At 40.0% G+C, this 26,327-nt stretch overlaps 1 protein-coding gene across 10 annotated transcripts in view; it reads right to left on the bottom strand.

Moving 5' to 3' along the window:
- The window catches only part of DLGAP1 (DLG associated protein 1), a 634,214-nt gene that overhangs the window by 157,462 nt on the left and 450,425 nt on the right, over window positions 1–26,327 (bottom strand). For all 10 annotated transcript variants that reach the window (XM_073331531.2, XM_078851563.1, XM_073331533.2 and 7 more), the window contains one exon: window positions 25,262–25,476. In XM_073331531.2, coding sequence (XP_073187632.2) covers window positions 25,262–25,476 — 215 coding nt within the window. The remainder of the gene's footprint in view (window positions 1–25,261; window positions 25,477–26,327) is intronic.

Genomic DNA, 26,327 nt, shown 5'->3' on the forward strand with positions numbered 1-26,327 from the left:
CTTGCTCTGAAGTTCCCAAGGACTTCAGGACAGGATAGGATCCACAGCTTGACACCAGTTTTTCTTTATCATTATTAATTCAAATGAATTAGAACTGAAAGATATCTATATAACATTGGTTTTGGTGGACTGCATATACTGGCATGGAAATATGCATAGGTGTGACAACATGGCTGTTATACAATTAAAATCCAAATAAAACCATATATACAAAAGTGCAATATCCATGAGTTTTTCTCTTGAGAGTGCATTGGAATTTTTTATTCATATTCCATACAGAGGTATATATTGTGTACACGATTGTTTAAAAAAAAAGTTGTTTGGATTATATTATCAGGGACAGGTCCAAATGGAACGTCAAATCTGATTTCTACCCTCATCTTTTTGTGGGGGGAAGGAGGCAGAGGGTTTGCCCTCAAATTCCCACATCCAAAGTCGAAGGAGGCCAGTCTTCCTAATCTGGTTTCAATACAACACAAAATTGCAGAAGCACCGGGGGAATAGCTTGCAAGATTTCAGCCTAATCAAATATGAACCATAGCCCTTGTCCACTCTGGAACTGAATTTTAAGTGTTAACCTAAATCTAATCCTTCCCCTACCTTCTTGGCCCATCTCTGGATAGTATATGTAATTTGCTTAAATGACCTTCTACAGAAAAAAATTAAGCTATATTATTCATGTTGATAATTTAAAACATTTTTTTTCAAATGCACTGTCAGTAAGTTCCAAAAAGTTCTGAAATGGATGCTTTAAGTAGTATTTTACATGGAAATTATGTTAGTTCCTATTTCTTTAAAGATAGATTACTTGTAGAAATGATTGATCCTCCTTTGTAAACCATATGTATAAAATACAACTCATTTAAATAACATCTAACCTCAAAATGTATAAATAGATAAAAAATTCTCAAGAGACTAGGAACAAATTAGTTAACTAGTCTGTTATGGAAAAGATTTATTTTTGTTGATTTACATAAATGTTGAGTTGACTTTTTTTAAACAGTGACTTAGGTTGTTGCCTTTATATGAAATAGCATAAATTAAAGAATTATCTGTATTATCATATGGACTTAGTGATTTGAGTACAAAAGAAAGAGCAGCTTGAAGACAACAGACATACACCTAACTTCAATACGGACAAGAAAATGAAGAGTTGTTTATATTATGGACAAAGCAGAACACATGGACAAGCACATACTGGAAAAAGGAAATCATCCTGGATACATAAAGGATAAATCTGCTACATAAATGTGATTGAGGAAGAGACAATGAGAGTTAACAGGAATAAAGCCACATACTTTGGACTTCATGCAGGTATTTGACACAATACAACATTCAAAGTACTATATAAGGTTAATAAGGATGTTACTGATAGTGGATAATAGGATAAACAACTGCTTAAGAACAGGGTATTCATAAATGGGTACAGATCATGGAGGGAGGTGGGAAGCAGAGGTCCACAGAGATCAATATTAGATTTGGTGTTGTTCACATTATATCTTAACAACCCTGAAGATAGGACCTACCACAAAACACCCCCAACAGATAATCAGCACAATATCTTGCTTCAGTAAAGAAAGGAATTAGAAAATCTTAAACACCACCTTTGGGAATTATGCTTGACTCTACCCAAATGCTATTCAGTCATCATTTGCACAACAATAAATTTATGTAAACAAAAGTAAATAAAATAGAAAACAAAACTGATAACTGGGATGTGCGAACATGTATAGGGATGGTGAGACCACAATACCAGGGGTTTTCCAAGCACAAATCTTGGCACTGTGTTCGTGAAAGAATAGTGGAGAATTAGTAAAAAATTCAGAAAAGGGAAGCTAGGAATGTAGATGGGCTTTGGGAGAAGTTAGAAAAGTGAGGGCTTGATCCTGCAAAGATGCATATGCTTAATTTTAAAAGTATATGATTTTTCCTCAAATTCAATGGGATGACTTAAGTGCTTAAAATTTGGGAACATGAGGCTTTTCTATTATCGGCTTGTATGACTCCTAAGAGATGGAAGCCCAGCTCCTTGTGGTGCACTGCTGGAGGATTGTGGACCTAAACCCAGTGTAGCTGGCCATGGGAGAATTATTCTCCTGGAGATTGAGCCTTCACTGACAGCAGGCCCAGTGCTTTGTAAACCCCCCCACCCACCTCCTTGGTGCCAGCACAGGGAAAGGTGGTAAATGGCCACGACTTTCCTATGCTTTGCTGATCCCTAGCTGCTATATCAGCTGCATGGGACTGATGGCAGTTGGTGCAACTTTGGGCAGGGGATGGCCCCCTAGGATACAACATGCACTAAATCAGGCTAACAAAAAGGCCACCTTTTCAGCCACTCCTGAGCACCGTACTGTGTTCCTTGGCTGGAGGCATGGATCTTGGCCTGAGTTTAAAATTGGCTAAAAAAATCAATATGGCAGGACTGAAACTTGGTAAAGCTCTTTCCAAATAAACAACTGACTTCAGAAATTGTGGGAGCTATGGACACATTTCTTGGGAGCATGTGCATGGCTGAGTAAGAAAATTGATGGGATTTGTAACCTGCTTTCTTGTATTTTGTTTGTGTTAGATGTTAATTTATTTATTTATATATATATATATATATACACACACCCACTATGTATATTATACATATTCCTGTGCTGTTTTGCAATATTTTGGATTGTTTTGCAATATTTCAGAATGTTTTTCAGTTATATTCTCTTTTCCTTCATAAGATAATAAAAATATTCATTTTTAATAAAAGAAAGAACAAGAGTAGAACAACAGATGCTGAGAAATCTCATGCTGCATGCTTGAAACACTTTTTACTGATTTTACACCATCACAATGGCACAGAGAGACCACAGTGCATATAAGCAGTGAGCTCAAAGTGTCAAATTAAGGCTTTAATGTGTTACTATAATATGGTATAATGCGTATCCCTTCAAGTCAAAAGCCACTGTTTGAAGAAAGTAAATGGCAATTAACCCTTGCCCTACTTCACACAAGACATAACGTATGTAACAGAAAAAAGACAGTTATTGCTATGTGAGAAATTATGTTCTATTCAATAGCAAAGGACTGAAAGCTGTGATGGAATAATCTGCCTCCGCAGAATTTCAACAAAATCTGAGCAAGAAGTACTGACTCTTTCCAAAGTACAGAGCCTATGTCCCTGAGTTCTATTTGACTCTAGAGTCTAGAGTTGACTGTACATGAGTCAAAGTGGCTCTGGATCAGTCTTAGTGGAGGTTCAGGTTTGAGGTAAAATCAGATCTAGGGCTCCGAGCAGACAGTGCCAAAACACTAAGCGATTTCCAACACTTTGGACTGAAATCTCGTAAGAATGGCCTTTCTTGTGATATTCTAGCTGCATTCCCACCAGAAAATAATACTCCTTCAGTTTTAGAAGCTGAGTTACCATCCCCTCCCTTGAAATTCAAGGCACTGAATTTCCCTTGAAATTCAAACAGGTACGGATTTAAATTTTGAATAAACATCACTGTAAATACAGATTTTTTTTTGTCCAAAATCCCTGTTATTATAGCAGCACCATTTATGGGATGAAATCTTGGCTCCCCTGAAATCAATGGTGCCAGAATTTTACCCTGGGCATTTACAGACTTTGTGCATTACTTATACCCGTTTGCAGGTCTTAATATATTCTTGACTAAAACATGGCAAAGCAAATCTCAGTCCAGAAATAAATTATTTCGGTAAATGTGATAAAAAAGCAATACAGCAATTCTTAAGTTAAAAAAAACCCAAACACAAACCAGATGCAGTCAGATTCCTAATGTCATTTTGCAGCTGATTACATGTCTCAAATATTGTCAGGCAGACAGTGAATGGAATGATGAATAATACTGGGTATTATTATAAGGAGAGAATTTTGACAGGCTTCTGTCTAATTTACTGACTGCATTATCGCTACACTTGTATGACAAAACCATAAATTCCTGGGACCAGAGTACAACATTTTTGGGGACGAGCCCTGCAGAAAAATGAGTGTCTTTCCATGGGAGTTTTTCAATATTTCCTCTGAAGCGTGCAGATCTGCAACACCAGGTGTCAGATATGAAATGGGAGAGATTTATGTGTTCACCCTGAAAGCTCCTCAACCTGCTTTCAGCATGATACATCACTGTCACATTGCAGACATGCACTGATAAAAAACCAAAACCAAAAGACAAACAAACCATGGTTGCCACTCCTACTTCATTAAAAGAAAAGAAAAGGATTTGAGTGTTCTATATGCAGCTGCTGGCACTCAGAGATGACAAAGTCAATTAGGGCTGGCTAGACTCTGTGGTCTTGCCACAGGCCAGGCTTTGGGCAGCAGAAGTATAGTCTTATCAGGTATCATAATCTTTCTGCATAGTAGCTGGAAATTACTGTAAAACTTAGAAGATGTGACAACAGAAATTTCTTAAATAAGCCAATGACTGTTGTGGTATCTTCAATAAGCACCTTTTCTTACATGAATAAACACAACAACCAATGATCATGTTAACGATCAGACACAATGGTTCCATGACTTTGCAGCATCCATTTAATTAGAAAGCAAGCACATTTTGAGAAAAGTCAAACAGGTCCCCCCGCAAAAGAGAATTATTTATATATTGGTTAGGGAGAAGAGGCAGATCATAAAAAGTCAAATCTGATCAAATGAACTTTGCACTCTCTTATCTACGTGGGATAAAGAGCAATATTTGAAGCTATTCTTTTTCATATTATTCAATGTTTGTTCCTGCTGTGTGCCAGGCTCTCTCATTCTGCCCCCTCATTCATAGAGATTATTTAAAAATACTTTGAATGCTATTTTAGCTTCCTATATAAAACAACTATGCAAAAGTATATGATATAAATGAATGTGCATCAACGTATCTTCTTGCATTATCAGTCAAAGGGTAGCAGAACTTCTCACATTCATGTCTCTCTCACCTAAGGCTGTGTGAGTCAACAGTCTTAGGGTATGTTTACACAGCAGCTTGAGGTGTTATTTCCAGTTTGGGTGACATACCTGCACTAGCTCTGATTGAACGTGCATGCAAAAAATAGCAGTGTAGTTGCTGCTGCGTGGGTGGCAAGATGGGTCAGCCATCACGAGAAAAATCCTGTGTGAGACCCCAGGTACACACTGGAGCAGCTGACCCATCCATGGCCACAGTATAATTATTATTATTATTATTTTAGTGGGCTAGCATCATCAGAGCTAGTTCAGGTATGTCTACCTCCAGTTCCAGTGTAGACATATCCTTCAAGCAAAAGATACCAAAGAGTTCACAGAGTATGAGACATCTTCATCTTGTAGGAACACAGTATTAAAAAAAACAAAACCAAACCAACTATATATTATTTTATATCACTTTTGCAGTTATAATATAAATGTTCCAGAGTTTCATGGTGAACTAACGTCCACATTCTATGTACTTCTAGCTGCTCAGAACAGAAAATTACCATGAATAATTAACCAAGTTATTGTTGCCTGTTTGCTTATCTCATTATACTGGACGATAAGGACTCTAAATGGAATTTTGTGTAAGTGCACTTCTCTTTTTATTCCTATGAATTTTCTGCATGGCAGGTTTACTACAACAGCTGTACTAATAAGAACATAAGAAAGGCCATACTTGTTCAGACCAACAGCCCATGTAGCCAGTATCCTGTCTTTCAACAGCGGTCAAAGTCAGTTGCTTCAGAGGGAATGAACAAAACAGTGCAGTTATTGAGTGATCCATCACCCATCATCCAGTCCCAGCAACTGGCATTCACAGAAGTAGGGACACCCAGAGCATGGGGTTGCATCCCTGACCATCTTGGCTAATAGCCATTGATGGATCTATCCTCCAAGAACCTATCTAATTCTTTTTGAACCCAGTTATATTTTTGGACTTCACAACATCCCCTGGCAATGAGTTCCACAGGTTGTCCGTGCATTGTGTAAAGAAGTACCTTCTTTTGTTTGTTTTAAACCTGCTGCCTATTAATTTGATTGGCTGAATCCCTTTAGCAAACTAAACCAGAGAATACATCACCACACACTGAGATGTAAGTGTGGTGTGGTTAGCAGCATACTAAAGTAGTTTCCAAATGCTGGCATGGGGATTCCACTTAAGGTATATGAAGGAATTGTGCAGGTCTAAATGCAGGCTGAATACCTGTACTTATTATTCAACAACAGAGGAGCAGTCTCCATGACCATGTAGAACCTAGGGACTAATTTCACAGGACAGGAGAACTGCTTCATCAAAAGGCATCAGTGCCAACAGTCCTTAGGCCAGTTGTGATCCCTGAAAAATTACTCCCTCCTCTTCCTCTGTGGCACGTACCACTTGTACGCATTCAGATAATGGGCATTTTAATTTTTGAAAGAGATGACTAAGAGAGCAGATTACTAAGCACTATCAGCTCTTCGGTGATAGTAGGAACTGAATGAGGATTTTACAAAAACTACAAGTATGGAACATGGTGCTGGACACAATCAGTAGCTTGTGATACTGGAATATAGACATGGGTGGAGGAGCTTAGAACAAATGGATACAGTTTTCAACAAAAAATAGATCTGGTGCAGAAAGAGACACAAATCTGGAAGACCTGAATGCCTGATATAGATGTAAAACTTGGTTTTGTCCAATTAATCACTATGGAGTTTCTGAAACTATGTCCCACAGTTCTACCCCTAAGATACAGAGACAGACATGTCCCTCCCAATGGTAAGTGCTTTAAAGAGGGGGTAGTATAATTTGCTATTAAGTTAGTAAATAAATACCAGTAATAAATTGAGAGTATGTAAGAATCCCCTACTCTGTTACTTTCTACTTACCATACTTAATCCACTAAATACCAGATATTGCAAACACGTTTCCACATACTCAGATTAAAGAACTCCAGTTGAGTAAAGTGAATCATGTGTATAAGTACTTGCAAGATCAGGGTCTTAATTGTTATGACTGGGGAAAAAATAAAGATACACTGACAACAGTAGTTGCTTGTCATATAAACCAGCAAGAACAATCTGATGATAAAGAGACAGCAAACAGCCATTCTGCTTCCTAATATACTGTTAAATTACTCCTCCTAAATAACTTCTAGCAACTCCTCTGAACTATGATTAAGAAGGAAGTGAAGAACAGAATTTATATACAGTAGTCTCAAATCCCCCCCCCAAAAAAGCGAAGGCATCACAAAATACTGGTTTTTGTATGGAGGAAGAGGTAATTTTTACATAAAGAACCAAAGAATCACAGGTTCTCTGCACTCTTCTACTTAAACAGGAAATACAACAGAAAGTAATAGCAGTCCATGCATTTCTACAAAGCAAGCCAGACTCGGTCAAAACACCTGCAAAATAGCTTTCCCCACCCAAATTAAAAAAAAGAGTCAATAACCATTTCAATAATATTTACATAAAACTTTTAAAATATTAAATTTGGGAACATTTTTGAAAAAAAATAAAAATGGGCCTGTTCTGAACTCTTTGAAAGAAAAGCAACTTTGAAATGTTGATTTTTTTCCCCCCCAGCAGTTATAGTTTAATTTTCAATCATCTCTGCTGCAAAGTTTGTTCATTTAAATTTGCTCTCAAAGAATCACCTCTGCAAAGAATCATGTCTTTGTAGGAGTTCAGTGGTGTAGCGCAAATTAAGCAGTCCTTCGTGCTCCAATGAAAACGAAAGCAAACTGGGAAGGGCTAGCATCTGAGAATGGAAAGGGAGAAGAGATGGGTAAGGAAGATCCACTTTAGTGCTGACAGCTTATATTTATGAGTAAAGCTCATTCATATACATGATAAAGCCATGATGTTGTTGTGGGAAGATTACCTGGTGTTCTGGCTTCTGACTGATTACAGCTGCTATTAGATATTCAAGCTAGTCTCTCCTCAGCATTTATCCTGGAGATGTGGACTGCAAAGTTTGAACTGGGATCTGAACATTCCCAAAGCTTGAGGGTGTTTGGATTCAGGCTTATTCCAAATGTATCTTCTGGGCAGCTGGGAATTGTCTTATTAAGCAATGAATAAATGTCAATTAAGTGACCTTGTTGAGAGAAAACATTTCCTCCAAAAGAGATAGCTCTTGCTGCTGCTCTACAGTTGAGTGAATAGTATCACAAATAATTTATTCAAATGTTTTAACCTCTTTTTCTGCTCATGGGTTATTTGCAAGAGGTTTATGATTTTTTCTGAAAGTATGCATTATTCAAATTTATTTGACAGTTTTTCTTTTCATTATTGGAATTAATCAAAAACATTCTATTGCAAGCATTTGATGTTAATTATTTAAAATGTGAACTGCCCTGCTTTGTTATGATTGGTCACATAAGTTGCATGATATTGTTTCTGTTCCCAAATTGCACTACTGTGCAAGTACTTATACTGTAAATACTTATACACACATTTAAAATTCAGTTTCCACAAATATTAGCACTTGTGTGCAAATGTGCTCTCCGAATTTGTGTCAGTAAGTCATGATGGTTGGAGTGTTCACAGAAAGCAAACAGAAATGGAAATGGGGAAATGAATTCATTGAAAATTCAACTTGATATCGATGGGAGTTATTTTACAGTATTCGTCTAACACTAATGCTGACATAGATAGTGATATTAGTTAGGAAATCAAGAAGTCACTTTAACCAACTGACAAGGAAGCCCCTATTGGTTCAAATCCCGACAACACGTAAAATGACCAAAAGAAATTGGATGGATATTTGGTGACATCACTCCAGTCCTTAATGATTCACATTGCCAGTTCACAAAACACCCCCCCGCTAGTAGCCTCAGCTGCCTTTTGGCAGATTCAGCAAGAGGCTGAGATACAGAAAGTGAATGGACATGGAGACTGAACTAACCCCGCCTCTGCTCCTCTGCCTACACTCCGAGCTAGGGGGGCGTCATGTGCTCAGCAGTGTAGCCTGGGCAGCAGCAGCTCAGCTCAGCCGGGCTGAGAACAAACCCATCCGAATCCCCTGGGTACGTGTTCTGCCCAGCTAAGCTAAGCCAGTGCTATTCCAGTGTGGCTATTCCACTATTTATACTGGCAGTAGCTCTCAGCAAGCTTGTGCCAGGATGTGCCCACAAGCTGGGAATCTCACGCACCGCTCACAGTGTAGACACAGCCTGAGGGTACACCTACCTTGCAGCTGGAAGGTGTTGAGGACACAAACACACCCTAGCTCTCACTGAGCTAGCATGCTAACAAACAGAAGTGTAGCCAAGGTAGTGCAAGTGCAAGGTGGGGAAGGGCTAGCTGCTCCAAGTATGTATGACACATGACCAGGGAAGAGTATAAAAATATCGCTCGGGCATGCAGGAGGGAAATCAGGAAGGCCAAATCACACCTGGAGTTGCAGCTAGCAAGAGATGTTAAGAGTAACAAGAAGGGTTTCTTCAGGTATGCTGGCAACAAGAAGGAAGTCAAGGAAAGTGTGGGCCCCTTACTGAATGAGGGAGGCAACCTAGTGACAGAAGATGTGGAAAAAGCTAATGTACTCAATGCTTTTTTTGCCTCTGTCTTCACGAACAAGGTCAGCTCCCAGACGACTGCACTGGGCTGGACGAGCACAAGTCCATGGGACCGGATGCACTGCATCAGAGAGTGCTAAAGGAGTTGGTGGATGTGATTGCAGAACCATTGGCCATTATCTTTGAAAACTCATGGTGATCGGGGGAAGTCCCGGCCGACTGGAAAAAGGCTAATGTAGTGCCCATCTTTATAAAAGAGAAGAAGGAAGATCCTGGGAACTACAGGCCAGTCAGCCTTACCTCAGTCCCTGGAAAAATAAGAGAGCAGGTCCTCAAGGAATCAATTCTGAAGCACTTAGAGGAGAGGAAAGGGATCAGGAACAGTCAGCATGGATTCACCAAGGGCAAGTCATGCCTAACTAATCTAACTGCCTTCTATGACAAGATAACTGGCTCTGTGGATGAGGGGAAAGCAGTGGACATGTTGTTCCTTGACTTTAGCAAAGCTTTTGACACGGTCTCCCACAGTATTCTTGCCAGCAAGTTTCATAGATTCGTAGATAGATTCATAGATATTTAGGTCAGAAAGGACCATTATGATCATCTAGTCTGTACTCCTGCACAATGCAGGCCACAGAATTTCACCCACCACTCCTGCGAAAAACCTCTCACCTATGTCTGAGCTATTGAAGTCCTCAAATCGTGGTTTAAAGACTTCAAAGAGCAGAGAATCCTCCAGCAAGTGACCCATGCCCCATGCTACAGAGGAAAGCGAAAAACCTCCAGGGCCTCTTCCAATCTGCCCTGGAGGAAAATTCCTTCCCGACCTCAAATATGGAGATCAGCTAAACCCTAAGCATATGGGCAAGATTCACCAGCCAGATACTACAGAAAATTCTACAGAAGTTAAAGAAGTATGGGCTAGATGAATGGACTATAAGGTGGATAGAAAGTTGCCTAGATTGTTGGGCTCAACGGGTAGTGATCAATGGCTCCATGTCTAGTTGGCAGCCGGTATCAAGTGGAGTGCCCCAAGGGTCGGTCCTCGGGCCAGTTTTGTTCAATATCTTCATAAATGATCTAAAGGATGGTGTGGATTGCACCCTCAGCAAGTTTGCAGATGACACTAAACTGGGAGGAGAGGTAGATACACTGGAGGGTAGGGATAGGATACAGGGGGACCTAGACAAATTAGAGGATTGGGCCAAAAGAAATCTGATGAGGTTCAACAAGGACAAGTGCAGAGTCCTGAACTTAGGATGGAAGAATCCCATGCACCGCTACAGACTAGGGACTGAATGGCTCAGCAGCAGTTCTGCAGAAAAGGACCTAGCGGTTACAGTTGATGAGAAGCTGGATATGCGTCAACAGTGTGCCCTTGTTGCCAAGAAGGCCAATGGCATTTTGGGATGTATAAGTAGGGGCATTGCCAGCAGATCGAGGGATGTGATTGTTCCCCTCTATTCGACATACGTGAGGCCTCATCTGGAGTACTGTGTCCAGTTTTGGGCCCCACACTACAAGAAGGATGTGGAAAAATTGGAAAGAGTCCAGCGGAGGGCAACAAAAATGATTAGGGGACTGGAACACATGACTTATGAGGAGAGGCTGAGGGAACTGGGATTGTTCAGTCTGCGGAAGAGAAGACTGAAGGGGGATTTAATAGCTGCTTTCAACTACCTGAAAGGGGGTTCCAAAGAGGATGGATCTAGACTGTTCTCAGTGGTACCAGATGACAGAACGAGGAGTAATGGTCTCAAGTTGCAGTGGGAGAGGTTTAGGTTGGATATTAGGAAAACCTTTTTCACTAGGAGGGTGGTGAAACACTGGAATGCGTTACCTAGGGAGGTGGTGGAATCTCCTTCCTTAGAAGTTTTTAAGGTCAGGCTTGACAAAGGCCTGGCTGGGATGATTTAGTTGGGGATTGGTCCTGCTTTGAGCAGGGGGTTGGACTAGATGACTTTCAGGGGTCCCTTCCAACCCTGATAATCTATGATTCTATGTAGGACCTCACCCCTCCTGCTATCGTGCAACCATAGCTACACTTCTATTTTGAATGCACGCTAGCACAGTTATGTCTCCAAGCAAGAATTTTCAACTTCCAGGTCTAGTGCAGACATATCCATAAAGTGGTTCTCCCAGGTCGGGACTGAGCCATTGTGGTAGAGCACTGTAGGGGAAGCTTGCCTATGCTGAACCTCTTCTAAGGATAAACAAAGGACTTCGGTTTCCAAGGATGTCAGTCTATATCTTTCACAAACATTAAAAAATTCATTCACAACACTTAAAAAAAAAAAAAAAGCGAATTCCTTAACATGAAACTCATAACACCCTTGTGCCACTTAACTGCAGTTACTCTCCTGAGTGAAACATGAATGAATAAAATCTAGGGTGAGGCATCAATCATAATATTGCCAAACTTGTAAGCAAAAAATAAAATAAACCCCAACCATAAGTATTAAGTTAATGAGGGAGAAACATAACTCTGAGTGTATTTGCATAGAACCAACAATAATGGCTGAACAAAGGAGAGATTAGGGCTACATCTTCACTCTCAAAAAAGGATTTTTTTTTACTATGGGATAACTAACACATGTTAGCTATCCCACTGTAAAAACCTGAGGGGTAAACGAGGCCAAGGGTAGCGAAGGATATAGTGCTGACCTCACCTCGCTACCTTACAGTAAACACTACAAGTGCCTTGTCTCCAGTAGGACTTTCCAGCTATCTCATTGTTCGAAAAAACCCAACCCATCAGTGCCAGTGAAGACAGAGCCTGCAAGAGAGGAGCAGTGTTCCTGACATTCCTGTTAGTAAAAGCAAGGATTAAATAACCAAACATGCTTTACATCTAGAATAATTGCGTTCTGCTGCCAGTGGAAAGTTACAATAGTTGGTCTCCTATTGCCAAGGCTGTCTCATTCTAAGTTCCCACAACAAATCAATATTCTCTAACCCTTAAATATATCGTATCCCATATACAAAGCTAATGAGAGCTGCCATCAAGAAACCACTGCTCCACAACTGCTTTCAGCACCTAGTACAGCACCTAGTAGTATAAATTTGCCAGAAGCTGGGACTGGATGACAGAGGATGGATCCCTCAATAAATGCGCTGTTCTGTTCATTCCCTCTGAAGTATCTGGCACTAGTCACTGTCAGAAGACAGGATACTGGCTTAGCTGGACCATTGATCTGACCCAGTACGGCTGTTCTTATCTATTAACCCTAACTGAGCTCTCTCTTGGCTCCTGGGTCTGAATAGAGAAAACGCTTGAAAACAGGCTGAGCTCTACCTTACAGAGAGAAGAGGGGGTTGCGATGAGTAACAAAGTAATAAGGACAGTAAATGAATTACTGTGACTGGGGCTGGGAAGGTTATTGCAAACCAACTTTGTTTCTTAAATTGGGATCTGGCCTTCTTGGGGAGACCGCATTCTCTTTTTTGTAGGCCCAAACAAACCCAAGGAAAACGAGAATAAAATATTTCTCTCTCTCTCTCATTTACTAAAGACTTGTTGAAACTGAAGCCTAGTATTAAATTTTACTAATACTAACTACTCAGTGAAATATTCCACTTGTACTGAGCCCTAACTGAAAATCACCCAACAAGAAAGCAAAATGAACAGGCTGTCCTATTGGTGTTGAGAAACACATCCAGAGTGAAGATGAAGACCTTTGCTCCCTGCATTCTGCCTCTCCTCACCCTTGGCTGAAATCCTGGCTACTGAAGGCAATTAGATATTTGTCATTAACTTCAATGGGGCCAATATTTCACTCTCCATTTTTGAAACCGCTTGTTTGCATTAGGCCTGAGACGTTTTAGGAGATATTTGCAAAAGTGCCTGAGGGATAGAGGAAAACAAATCCCGTTAAACTCTCCCCCTCTGTACTACAGCCGACAAGGTGGGAGAACCTCACTCTACCACGCAGGGCACTTGCAGGAAGGTGTTTTCCAAGCTGTACAAATTTCTCCCTCCATTCTACAGTAGGTCTGACAAATTCTGCAAAATGTATTGTTCTTTCTTTTTCTTCCCTGTCCCTTCCTTATTTAGCTAATCTTCTCCTGAATTTTTTTATTTTATGTTTACCCTCTTCCATTTCTCTTCTCCTTATTTCCATTTGGTTCTACTGTGGCTTCCCACATCTTTCTTTTCCTTCCTTTTCTTCCTCTCCATCCCACTGCTACTGTTTAAATGCCAGGCCTTCCTTCCTCCCACATCAGTTTAGGAAAAACAGAGAACAATGCAAAAATCATGAATTTCATTATCTTATTTGTACCCCTTTCTCCTGAAATATTGAGCATAATGCCAAAACAGAATCCCAGATATGAAAGCTCACACAACAATGCCTCTTACTACATTTTCAATGCAATCATCTTTTTGGCACTCTTTTTCCCTCCTTTCATTGGGCAGCATCCCAAATGTCAAAATATGTTTCATGTGCTAATATAGAAATAATCCTGTTGCTGTTGCATTACAATGGTGGTCCTTATCATGCAAATGCAGCACACTTCCTCCCAGGTGTGTGGGCTGAGCGTGTGTGCACCTGCCATCCCAACTCTTCCCTCCACAAATTAACTCTGGAGCAAACTCTCTGAGACCTGTGTAGATTATGTGGGATGTTCTGATGTTACAGCTCCATGTACCAGTGATCATGGTATCTCTCTGCCCTTTTATCTCCAGTGGCTTTTTTCAGCCTAATAATGAATAGTATGTTTATTTGGTTATATTTTATAATAAAGGGGGTGGATTATCCCAAAGGTTTGCTTTCTATCTGTAAAGTTTAATGTACCCCAAATGGGAACCCAACCTGGGTCCTAATGCAAATGTCAACATGTTGCAATACAAAGCTTGCCCTCTGGGAGTCCAGGTGGTAGGAGAGTAATAACCATGGGAAGAAGCAGCCAGGGACGAGTTTCTAAAGGAAACAGGGTTTCCTCAAGTGTCTGGCCCTTTTCCGCAATCCAGGCCACTAGCAGCCTGCATGCTATATTGTACATGCAACCCCTGCAAGGTTTATCTGACTCTTGCAGTTTAGTTCTCCAGGGACAGATCCAGGATCAACCTTTGAATAGGTGTTGGGAGACTTAATTCCATGATTTGTAATCAGCTGCCCATTTAAAAAAAACATATAAATGTTACATTTTGTGGAGGTGCGTGGGAGAGCCCCAATTATTTTCTTTGGGTTCATATTATTATTGCAATTTTATAATGAATATTCTGTCAATGAATATTCACTGTAGCTCACTGTATACTGAAACAGTGGGTTTGGGACATCAGGGGGCAATAGACCAGGCTAATCTCTGCTACAAGTCTACTGTTGCCACTGCCATTACTGGGGGTGTGATCTCTCACTCTTTCTGTATCAATTTATCATTATTGTTTGAGGCGGTTGTATAGGTTCTTAGAAGACAGGACACAGAGATTCTCAGTCTCATCTCATTAGATTATATCCTAACACACACACACACATTATATAAGTGCACGCTCATGCACACACACACACACACACACACACACACAATATAAGCATATAATAAGTATTTCTCAGTATATAAATTTTAACGTATTGCTTCCAGCCTATGATTAGTAGAAGGGAGTGTTGGCTCATCTTATTTATAAAGTACTATTTATACTGGTAAGTGGGAGGCCACAGGAAGAGACACACTGATGAAATAAGTTACATAACAGAATTCTGTAAATTATAAATCCTTCCTAATGCTTTCCCCAGACATATGCTACTTCTCCTGTGTGTTACTTTCTCATCATTACTGATGCAACTAATTGTGTAGGGTACAGATCAGTAATGCTGTATATACAACTGGGATGCATAAAACTAACTTATCCATAAAATGGTATATTGAAAAAAGTATGGATTTGTGAGTGTGAATTTCCTCTTACTCATCTCTTTGTAAGTTCTCTTTTATAAGACTGGTGAAGGAAATGCATTGGTGATCGAGTTGGACTTTCTTCCACAACATGTATATGATCAAACATGAGATCAAAGCAACAATGCTTTGATCAGATATAATCCAAAATGTAGAGCAAATGGCTGGAAATGTATCCACATTGATTGTGATATTTTAAAAACATATTCTAAAATCCCAGAAACTTCAGTAACCCTATGCCCCCAAACCAGGAAGGATGTTGAATCCGGCAAGCACAGTCAGAACCCCTGTTTTAAACAGGGAGTTTTTGTATGCTGGAGCTGTCACAGTTCAGGGCCACTGCACCTGTATTTCCCCTCAGTGGTCCAGCACAGGCAGCCACTCAGCTTCCAGCTCCCGAGCTATTGCCTGTCTTGGGTGGAGATGTGTCTCTGTCCCTTCTGACCAGGATATTCCAAGGCTGGACAGCTGCCTTTCCTTTACTGTTGCATATAGTGTTGCTCTAGAACAGGGGTCAGCAACCTTTCAGAAGTGGTGTGCCAAGTCTTCATTTATTCACTCTAATTTAAGGTTTCGCGTGCCAACAATACATTTTAACGTTTTTAGAAGGTCTGTTTCTATAAGTCTATAGTATATAACTAAACTATTGTTATATGTAAAGTAAATAAGGTTTTTAAAATGTTTAAGAAGCTTCATTTAAAATGACATTAAAATGCAGGGCCCCCGGACCAGTGGCCAGGACCCGGGCAGTGTGAGTGCCACTGAAAATCAGCTCGCGTGCCGCCTTTGGCACGTGTGCCATAGGTTGCCTACCCCGGCTGTAGAAGAAGAGTTCTGTGTAAGCTCATCTCTGTTTCCTTCACTGAGTCATTCCTAGCACAGAGATGTTACCCTAGGACATCTGCTCCCTTTCTCTTCAGAGATGGATAACTGTGTAATTGCCATAGCTGTAAATTACCAGACAGCTCTTTCTAAGCAAGCCTTCTTTATTTTTAAGGTACAAAGCATTACAGAGAAAACATATTAAAAACTATAAAAGCCTACACACATGCTAACGTACTGTCAGGTGATTACAATTTTTTAATCTCAATTAATTGTGCTGTTCTACAATAATAGAGTACCATTTATTTAAATATTTTTGGATGTTTTCTACATTTTCAAATATATTGATTTCAATTACAACACAGAATACAAAGTGTACAGTGATCACTTTATATTTATTTTTGATTACAAATATTTGCACTGTAAAAAACAAAAGAAATAGTATTTTTCAATTCACCTAATACAAGTACTGTATTGCAATCTCTTTATCATTTGCAGTAGATAATGCTGCCCGCTTTTTGTTTACAATGTCACCTGAAAGTGAGAACAGGCATTTACATGACAATGTTGTAGCCCGCATCGCAAGATATTTACATGCCAGATGCGCTAAAGATTCATATATCCCTTGATGCTTCAACCACCATTCCACAGGATGTGTGTCCATGCCGATGATGGGTTCTGCTCGATAATGATCGAAAGCAATGCGGACTGACGCATGTTCATTTTCATAATCTGAGTCAGATGCCACCAGCAGAAGGTTAATTTTCTTTTTTGGTGGTTAGGGTTCTGTAGTTTCCACATCAGAGTGTTGCTCTTTTAAGACCTCTAAAAGCATGCTCCATACCTCCTCCCTCTCAGACTTTGGAAGGCACTTCAGATTCTTAAATTTTGGGTCGAGTGCTGTAGTTATCTTTAGAAATTTCACATTGGTATCTTTGCATTTTGTCAAATTTGCAGTGAAAGTGCTCTTAAAACGAACAACATGTGCTGGATAATCATACGAGACTGCTATAACATGAAATATATGGCAGAATGCAAGTAAAACAGAGCAGGAGACATACAATTCTCCCTCAAGGAGTTCAGTCACAAATTTAATTAACACATTATTTTTTTAACGAGCTTCATCAGCATGGAAGCATGTCCTCTGGAACAATGGCTGAAGCATGAAGAGGCACATGAATCCTTAGTGCATCTGGCACGTAAATAGCTTGCGACGCCAGCTACAACAGTACCATGTGAATGCCTGTTCTCACTTTCTGGTAACATTGTAATTAAGAAGTGGGCAGCATTATCTCCCGTAAATGTAAACAAACTTGTTTCTCTTAGCAATTGGCTGAACAAGAAGTAGGACTAAGTGGACTTGTATGCTGTCAAGTTTTACATTGTTTTGTGTTTGAGTGCAGTTATGTAACAAAAAACCTACATTTGTAAGTTGCACTTTCATGATAAAGACATTGCACTACAATACCTGTATGAGGTGAATTGAAAAATACTGTTTCTTTTGTTTATAATTTTTATAGTGCAAATATTTGTAATAAAAATAATATAAAGTGAGCACAGTACACTTTATATTCTGTGTGGTAACTGAAATCAATATATTTGAAAATATAGAAAATCAAAAATATTTAATATATTTCAATTTGTATTCTATTGTTAAGCAGTGCGATTAATTGTGATTAATTTTTTGAATCGTGATTAATTTTTTTGAGTTAATCGCGTGAGTTAACTGTGATTAATGGACAGCCTTAGTTAATACATTTACCAGAATTCATCCCAACTCTCACATGAGCTCTGGCAAGTGCAGTCTTTTAATACCCACTCTGGGAGCATCCTTGTGGTTACACAAGTTCATCATAGCTTCAGCTCACAACAAGCACACAGTCTTATGAGACTCTAATAAGCCAAGTCCCTCCATTCTTCCCCACAGGACTGGGGCCATGAACCAGGGGTCCTGTCTGTTTGCTGGAACAGGAAGAAGGCCCTGAGGCACATTAAACCCCAGACTTTTATCCAAAAATCTTCTTTGTCTGTTGGTCCCAGGAGAATCCAGTTTGAATTAGTATATGCATATCTTCCTAAGGAGGTGTCTAATGGAGGAAGTACATACGCATCCCCTCACACCCCCATCCCTACTAGAGAGGGTACGTACAGTGTCACAACAACACATAAACAGGTGCATTTGTAATTGCACTCCAAAGGCATTAACCCTAAGTCAATAAGGTTTAAAGTAACTCAATAAAGCTTATCTTAATATCATAAGGTATGTTCAGTATATTACAGCATATTGCCAGTCTGTCAGAAGGGCAGAAGGGGACTAGTGTGCATAGAAGGAAGGCACAGAGAAAACTTCCTTTGATTCCAGGTATCAGGAGAACATATGCACCTTTCGCTGAATATTTTACCTACACATTGGATCAGATAGACATGGATGGGGATAAAGACTGCCTTATACCTTATACTTTTATACTACTTTTCTTACCATAACTAAAATAATTTAAAGATGACTGCACATAATAAAGGGAAAGGTGCTGGTTCAGGATAGATGCACCAGGAACATCAGTCACCTGTTTTGTGCACATTCTTTAAAAGTCAGATTAATAAATCCTGTTTCTATCTATTCAACAACAAAAGATAGTCAAACTATTTACCACTTTTCAGTACTGGGCAGAAAAATGTCACCTTTTCTGTAGGGCCAGATTTTACGAGTTTGTTAATTATTAAAATCCAGGGGGATATTGCCAGCAATGAAAAGAAAAAGCTTCTCCCTTCCTGGTAGGATAATGGGAGTGCAGCAGAGGAGGTGTGGATTTTGAGATCACAGCAAGCTGTGCTTTATTCAGAATTTTACCCATAGCATTTGAAACATGTTCTGTAACCACATGGGAACCATGGCATGAGAGGAAGATTGTAGGAGGGAGATTGTATGGTATAACAACAAAAATCAGCAGAAAACAGAAAATAAATTTCATATGACATAAAGGAGATATGACACAGTTGTGCTTTTAAAAGGTTGTTACTTATAGAAAAAGAAACACAGATAATGAAAAGCATTTCTTTCCTTGGAAGAGAAGAAGAATGAGCAATGGTAGGTAGGTGGGAGGGAGTGTGTGGGCTGTGTGAGGCAAAGTACATTTGGAGAGAAAAAAATCCCACATAATGAAAAAACAATGAAAGCAAAAGAGGAGATGGTTTTAAGTTACCCGGCCCATTTTTCTCCCAAAGATAAAGTTAAGACCAACTAGATGTCACACAGGAGTTCATACACAGGGTGGTGGGGGAAGAGATGAGACAAGCAGAAAGGACTGCTAAAAGTCCCTGAAACATTACCACTGCTGTCTCTTTAGAACAACTCCTTTCACATCCACCACTTTCTCTTCTTCACAGTTAGAAAAGACAAGATTGGGGAGGGGAGAGGAACTCAGCTGCAGGGTATTGGAATTGGAATTTAGGGTCTGATCCAAAGCCCACTGAAGTCAATAAGAGTCTCCATTGACGTGAATGGATTTTTGATCATTCCCATAAAGTCTTTTATTTGTGTACAGATTTAGCCTGAGTCAACAGTGACCAAAGGAAGCAATTTGTTATGTATCTCACCATTGCTAGGTAGCCTATGTGAAATGATTTAGGGGCTTTAGTGCAGATCCCAGCAGACATGATCACAAAATCGAAACTATAGATTCATATATTCCAAGGCCAGAACGGATCACAGTGATCACCTAGTCTTTATCTCCTGTAAAGCACAGGCCACAGAACTTCCTCCAAAATAATTCCCAGAGCAGATCCTTTAGAAAACATCCAATCTTGATTTAAAAATAGTCAGTGATGGAGAATCCACCATGACTCTTAGTAAGTTGTTCTAATGGTTAATTACTCTCAGCATTAAAAAATATGCCTTATTTCCATCAAAACTGTAGGATTGGACGACTCAAAGTCATAGACTTTAAAGGTCAGAAGGGACCATCGTGATCATCTAGTCTGACCTCCTGCACACTGCAGGCCACAAAACCTCACCGACCCACTGATCAGGGAAGCCGAGGAATGAACACACAGAGAAAACAAACTATCCTCAACCCCCCTGAGATGGTCTCCTTAAGGTCAAGGTTGAGTCATATTAATAGAGCAGTGAGAAGAAACTTGCACTGCCACTGACTGGGCTGGTTGGGGCTTGTTTTCTGGAGCATACTTGAGTTCCCAGAGATTACTTGGATACTTTTCACAAAAACTCACATTAAAAAAAATATTGTAGAAGTACGTTTCACGCATTAAGACCCTGGGAACGGTGTGGGCATGATCTCACACAAAATGTCAATCTGGACTGTCAGAAAACGATTCTATTTAACATTATTTCATATTGAAAAGTAGATAATAAGGAAAGAGAATTCTCCATTTTTTCCATGTTAGTGACTTAGGTGCTGCTTCATCAAAGCCCATAAGTTTATGACATCAATGGGACTTAAAGGTGCTTAAAATTAAGCATGTGCTTAAATGCTTTCCTGAATAGAAAAGGACTTAAGAAGAACTTACTTAAAGTTAAGTATAGGTTTAAGTACTTTTCTAAACGGAGGCCATAATGAAAACAAAGCTCCTGCCCTCCCCTTTTTTAAATCTCTGGCTACCACATACATTTCTGCTGCTTCGCACCTTAGATTTCACTAAAACCATTTTTAAGTGGTGTGGAGAACTTGTGTTTTTATTTTTTAATTAATTCCATGCATTTTTACTAATCTTGCCTCTCCTATGTCCAAGAGGGAGCATACTTGATGTGGAATATTTTAACCTCCCACCAAACAGCATTTCTATTGTGAGTTTTAGTGTTCTTGGAACTAACAATGGACTTTGGGTCCGATATATTCAAAGGGCTCCATCAGAAGAAGTCAGCACCAGTCCTGGTAGTGTCTCAGCATAAAAGCCACCTGAGTGTGGGGTTTGTGGTGGTGCAAGGTGTTTAGGTCCACTTTCTGACAGGTACTAAGCAGGTACTGCCCCCATAAGTGGAAAATTTTGGCCTAAGAGAGAATGTGGCAAGAGCTGCGGCGAGATGTGCTGATTCACTGTAGCTTTGAGCAGTCATCACTGAGCCTATGAAACTCCCTGCAGAAATTAAAGCTGCCCTCCCCAATGGACACCAGGTAATGACAGTAACGGAAACAACACCTGGCTTCCCCTAGGTCAGAGTGGATCAGGCTGGTATGGAAAGGCACAATTAGCATCTTCTTGTGCCAGAGGGTCTGAATTCGTCCTCCTGTCTATTCATTACTACGGTCAAGAATATGACATTGTTAATAATAACCAATGACCACCATCTCAGATGAGGTGTCCGAGACAAGTGCAGGACAGGAGGACAAGGAATGAGGGGAAATTAATGAGGGAAATTCAGAAGGATACTTTTGTCACTAATCACAGACAACAGAGGAGACATAAGTTAAAAAAATTAAAAGCTGTAGCCCTAGGCATCTTTTACTAATTTTAGGTTATTTTTTTGGTTCAGTGAGTTATGATTCACTATTACAGCTGTGAGGTTCTGCAGAGAACAGGGAGAAACAATTGTTAGCTTAAATCTCAGGCAAGTAAGACTCTAAGTACACCATTCTCTTTTATGGAACAGCATTTCTTTTACAGATTTATGTCAATTCACCAGTCTAGAATCACTTTACTATACATGTATCAGTGCTGCCATCTCTACAATTTTCCTGTGACTCTCATGACATTTGGAGTTTTTCTTAGAGCCCTAGATGCTGACTGATCTCAGCTTTCATTTTTAAAAAGAGGTTTCTCGCTCTCTTGGCTGCAGAGAAAAGTGTTTGAAAATGTGAACCCTAAAAGCTGCAACAAAGGCAACTAAAATTAACCTATATTTTATTATTTTTAACATCTCCAAAGTCAAATTGTAAAAATCCCAACATTGTAAAAATCCCAATGTATTAAAGCCCATCAGATGAGTTTTTCTTGCACACTTGGGGTTGGTGGTATTGAAGTCCAATGAAGCCCTGAGTAAGAGATACAGCATAAACTGCATGTAGAGATTACGGAGATTTTGGCTGTAAATATTCATACCTAAGGCTAAGATTTTGTCATGATTTTCTTAGTAAAAGTCATGGACAGGTCATGGGCAATGAACAAAAATTCAGGGAAGCCATGACCTGTCTGTGACTTTTGCTGCTGCAGCTCCATGGTTTCCCCCACCACCATGGTGGCTGGGAGCTGTGGGGTTCCCTCTCCGCTGTGGCAGCTGGGAGCTGCAGGGTGATCAAATTTCCCAAAGAGAAATTGGGACACCCCAGCTGCTCACCTGAGGCATCCCCCCTGCCACCACAAGAGGCTGTTGCCCGTCACTTGTCGCTACTGTCGCCGGAACCCTGCCAGGGCCCCACTGGCTGTCAGCTCGAGAGTCCTGGAAGCCATGGATTCCCTGACTTCTATGACCTCTATGACATAAATGTAGTCTTATTCATAACTAACTCCAGGAGTGGCCCTGGGTATAATCAGGGTGGATTTGTGACTCTGAGTATCAAAATTCCTCACAGGGCACCTTTCTTATCCCAAAAGGAGGGTAATTTACTGCGGCCGTGATGAGGGTGCAGGTTACTTTTCCCAGTCTGTCCAGCTGTGTGGGCTGGCATATTGGGGCAGAGCCTGCCTGCTCCCTGCCCCTTTTTTCCCTAGTCCCAGTCACTTTATGCGTGGGAGTAGCAACCACTCTCTGAACAGGGCTTGGACTCAAGATCCTTACGTCTTCACCCCTACTCCTCTGCATTGGAGTATGACAGCTACGAACAATCTAGTGCTCAGTTAATTCAGTTAAAAATGTAATTCCCTGGACAATATCACAATGGCACTGTAATACTCTGACAAGATACAGACAGACAGAAGTTGATCAATCTTGGTGTTGCTAGCGAGCCAAAAACACCAGTGAAATCTATGCTTAGTTGATTCATGGCCTCTCGGATGAACCCACAGAACAAAAGTGACAGTTAACAAACTAGGTTCTATTTGTAGCTTTGCCATCCATTTACTGGGGAATGGCCGGGGAGCGGGGGAGAGGCGGGGAACGGAGTAATAGATTTCTGTATTTTCTAACATGTAGTTTGTTCACTCTTTGCTCCCAACTGTTCTTCCATGTCTATCATTTTGGTGGCATGACTGACTTTAGGGGACTACTCGTATGCTTATTAAGCATAGTGCTTAAATGCTTTACTGGATCAGGGCCAGAGTGCTCAGCATTTTGTAATATTGAGACCAATAAAATTAAGAAGCAAGAGAGTAACTGGAATCCATTTAGATTAGGCCATGGAGCCCCAGGCCAGAACATGGCTTTGCTGTCACAAGGGGAAAAAAAAGTTCAGTAACAAATTCTGCAAACTAAGATTTCTGAAACCTGAACACAAGGCCACAGACTGTGAACACTATCTAGAGTTCCAGGAGAGAAGAAGCCAAAGGACAGGGAATGACAGACACTGATCCTGGATGTTGCTGAATTGCCCTGCCTACACTCGGAAAACATTTAATGATTTCCTAGTATTGCTAACAACAGTTATGCTCCACTGCTATTAGCCATAAATTCTGAATTAGAATCTGACAGATATTCCTGCTTCCCTGGAAATAATAATTCATTAGAAACTCTTTTCACCTAATGTAAATCTAGAGTTTTCTGGCTACTGCCACCAGTTCACAGTTACTCCCTTCAACTGGACACATTTAACTTAATCTAACCTAATTTAACATAATCTGGTCGATCATATTCTGCTAAGCGATTGTCACCTTGGTATCTCAATGCCTCCCAAAATTATGACATGTACACATGTTTTCAGTCTCCTTATTAGATGCTTTGGCTCACTCTCCTGTCTGAGTTGTTGCTTGGGTACTCTTCCTTTCCCCCTCTTTCATAGTGCACTGCATAGTAATCAGTAACATGTTTCCTCAATTTCCACAATAACAACATTTTTCAAATAGTTAATTTGCATTATTATGAATTTTTACTTTGGGTCCCAGCTGTTAAAATATTTTACAAAATGTTATGACATTCTCACAAAGAATCTTCAGAATGAATGTTTGAAACATTAGCCAGCTCTAGTTAGATAAAACTATTTGATTTTTAGTTAGTTTGGGTCAAATCCTGCTTTGATGTAAATCAGTTGAAGTTTTGCCACCGATTTCAGTGGCAGAAGCAGTGGGCTCTTGTTCTTTCATTGTTGTTTTGTGTTCTGACCCAGCACAAATGTAGATTAAATATATGTTATACTATTTGAGTTTTTTAAATTATATACTGAATGTTTTCTTTGGTCTTAAAAACACAATCTATTTTGAGTGCTGCTTTTAACTCAAAAAACACATTCCAAGCAACTTAACATATCTCCAAAGTTGTTTCATCTAGCAAAGCTCTATCCACAAGCTACTACCTCCTCCAGTATATTGACACTTTGCTTCTCCATTATCTGAAACTCCTTAGGGACTTTAGCCTTTGTGAAAAGAGCTACAAATATTAAAAAATGATGATTTTAGATTCTCTGTGTCACTTTGTAATTTTTTTATTGAAGTCTTTTTAAAGCAATTCTCAGTCTTAATTTTTTGGTCATAGTTCTCAATTAAATAATAATGTAATTTTGGATTGGGGGGTTGAAGATATGGACTTCTCTATTTTCTGATGCTCACTCTTCAGGGCTTAATGTCAAAACCCTCTTTGAGGATTTACAAAGACTGATTTAGGGCTAATTTCACATGCCTCGCTCATGTTAAATTTTACTCACCCTTGCATAAATACATATACAGTTGAGTAAGGCTTGTGGAATATGGCACTTAAGGTTTTAATTCAACAAGGTGTTTAAAGAATGTATGTAATTTTGAGCATGTGAGCAGTCTCATGGAAATTAGTGATTTTAGGTGCTTTTGTTGGTTTGAATCCTGAACATGAGTGCCCCAGTTCAGGAAAGCACTTAAACATGTGTTAAAATTCACCCCATTCAGGAAATCATTTATGAGGACTCAACTGGGACTTTAACACATGCTTAAGCACTTTCCTTATTTTGGGCCCAGAAAGTGGAGAAAGGAGAGAGGAACAGAAATGTGTTTCTCTGAGGATCAGTGGTTCATTCCGACACTGTCTTACTTGAGGGTGGTGAGTTCCGTAAGTGAGGGCTGGGTGGCCTTGAGATAGCTCTCCCTTCGTGCTGCAATCTTTGGCGATGGCTTTGGGCTGGTGTCTGAGTCCCCACTATCATCGTCCCCCATGGCTTTAATGTAACTGCCACTGCGCATCCGCCGGCATGGAATCTCGTCATCTTTGCCTCGCGGAGCATACCCGGTCCATTCATCTTGGGGAACCTAGAGTAATAAACACAATTCACATATTCAGTATACCTTCTTCTGTAGCAACAGTAAGATTAGAAAACAGTAAATTGCAACTGAGCTTTCATTGAAAGGATATATGACTCTGATTTTGGTTTTCTAAGTAAAGCCCTGTGGCTCCAGTACAGTTAACATATTTGCAGGAAAGAAAAGGGTTAGCCCTTTGCATGGTACAGAGGGGACAAATCTAGATTCGTGAATCAGAATCTCTTCAAACACAGTGTGTATGCGTTCTGATCTGAACCCAAACCTAGGGTTTTGGTTCAGGATATATTCCACACCAGAAGGCCTTACTTTCCATTTCCAGTTTAGATGCATGTTAAATGTAATGAAGCAACATATATAGCTGTGTGACTCTAAGGCTGTTTTCTATGTACTGCACCTTTTATAGTAAAGTGAACCCAACAGTCTGCCTGCAGGGATGCTCCCTCTGAGTTTCAGAAGTTCAAAATGGCTGTGTGTTCAAAATCACACCTATACACCCCTCTCTCTCTTATGGTGACTTTATATTTGTTCTTTCTCCTTGTTATTTCCTTGAAATTAAAATAAAAATTGTCCAAACATTATATTTTCCCCTTGTTTATAGAAAACCATAACAATGAGAATGTGTTTTCAGACAATTTTGGAAATTCCATGAGAACAGCTGCCTAGTCCATGCCTTGCCTCCCATTGCTGTTGTCCTGGGGTTACTGGACATCATCTTGGCCCGGGGAAGTGGAGAAAACACGTGCCTGAATAACAGCAGCAGCAGAAACGAGAGCAGATGTGAAGTGGAACAGGGTTACTGTAGGAGGGGTCCTGCAGTCAGTTCTTTTACTGAAGCACCC

Source organism: Lepidochelys kempii, chromosome 2 (assembly GCF_965140285.1).
Source record: "Lepidochelys kempii isolate rLepKem1 chromosome 2, rLepKem1.hap1, whole genome shotgun sequence".
Lineage (NCBI taxonomy): Eukaryota > Metazoa > Chordata > Testudines > Cheloniidae > Lepidochelys > Lepidochelys kempii.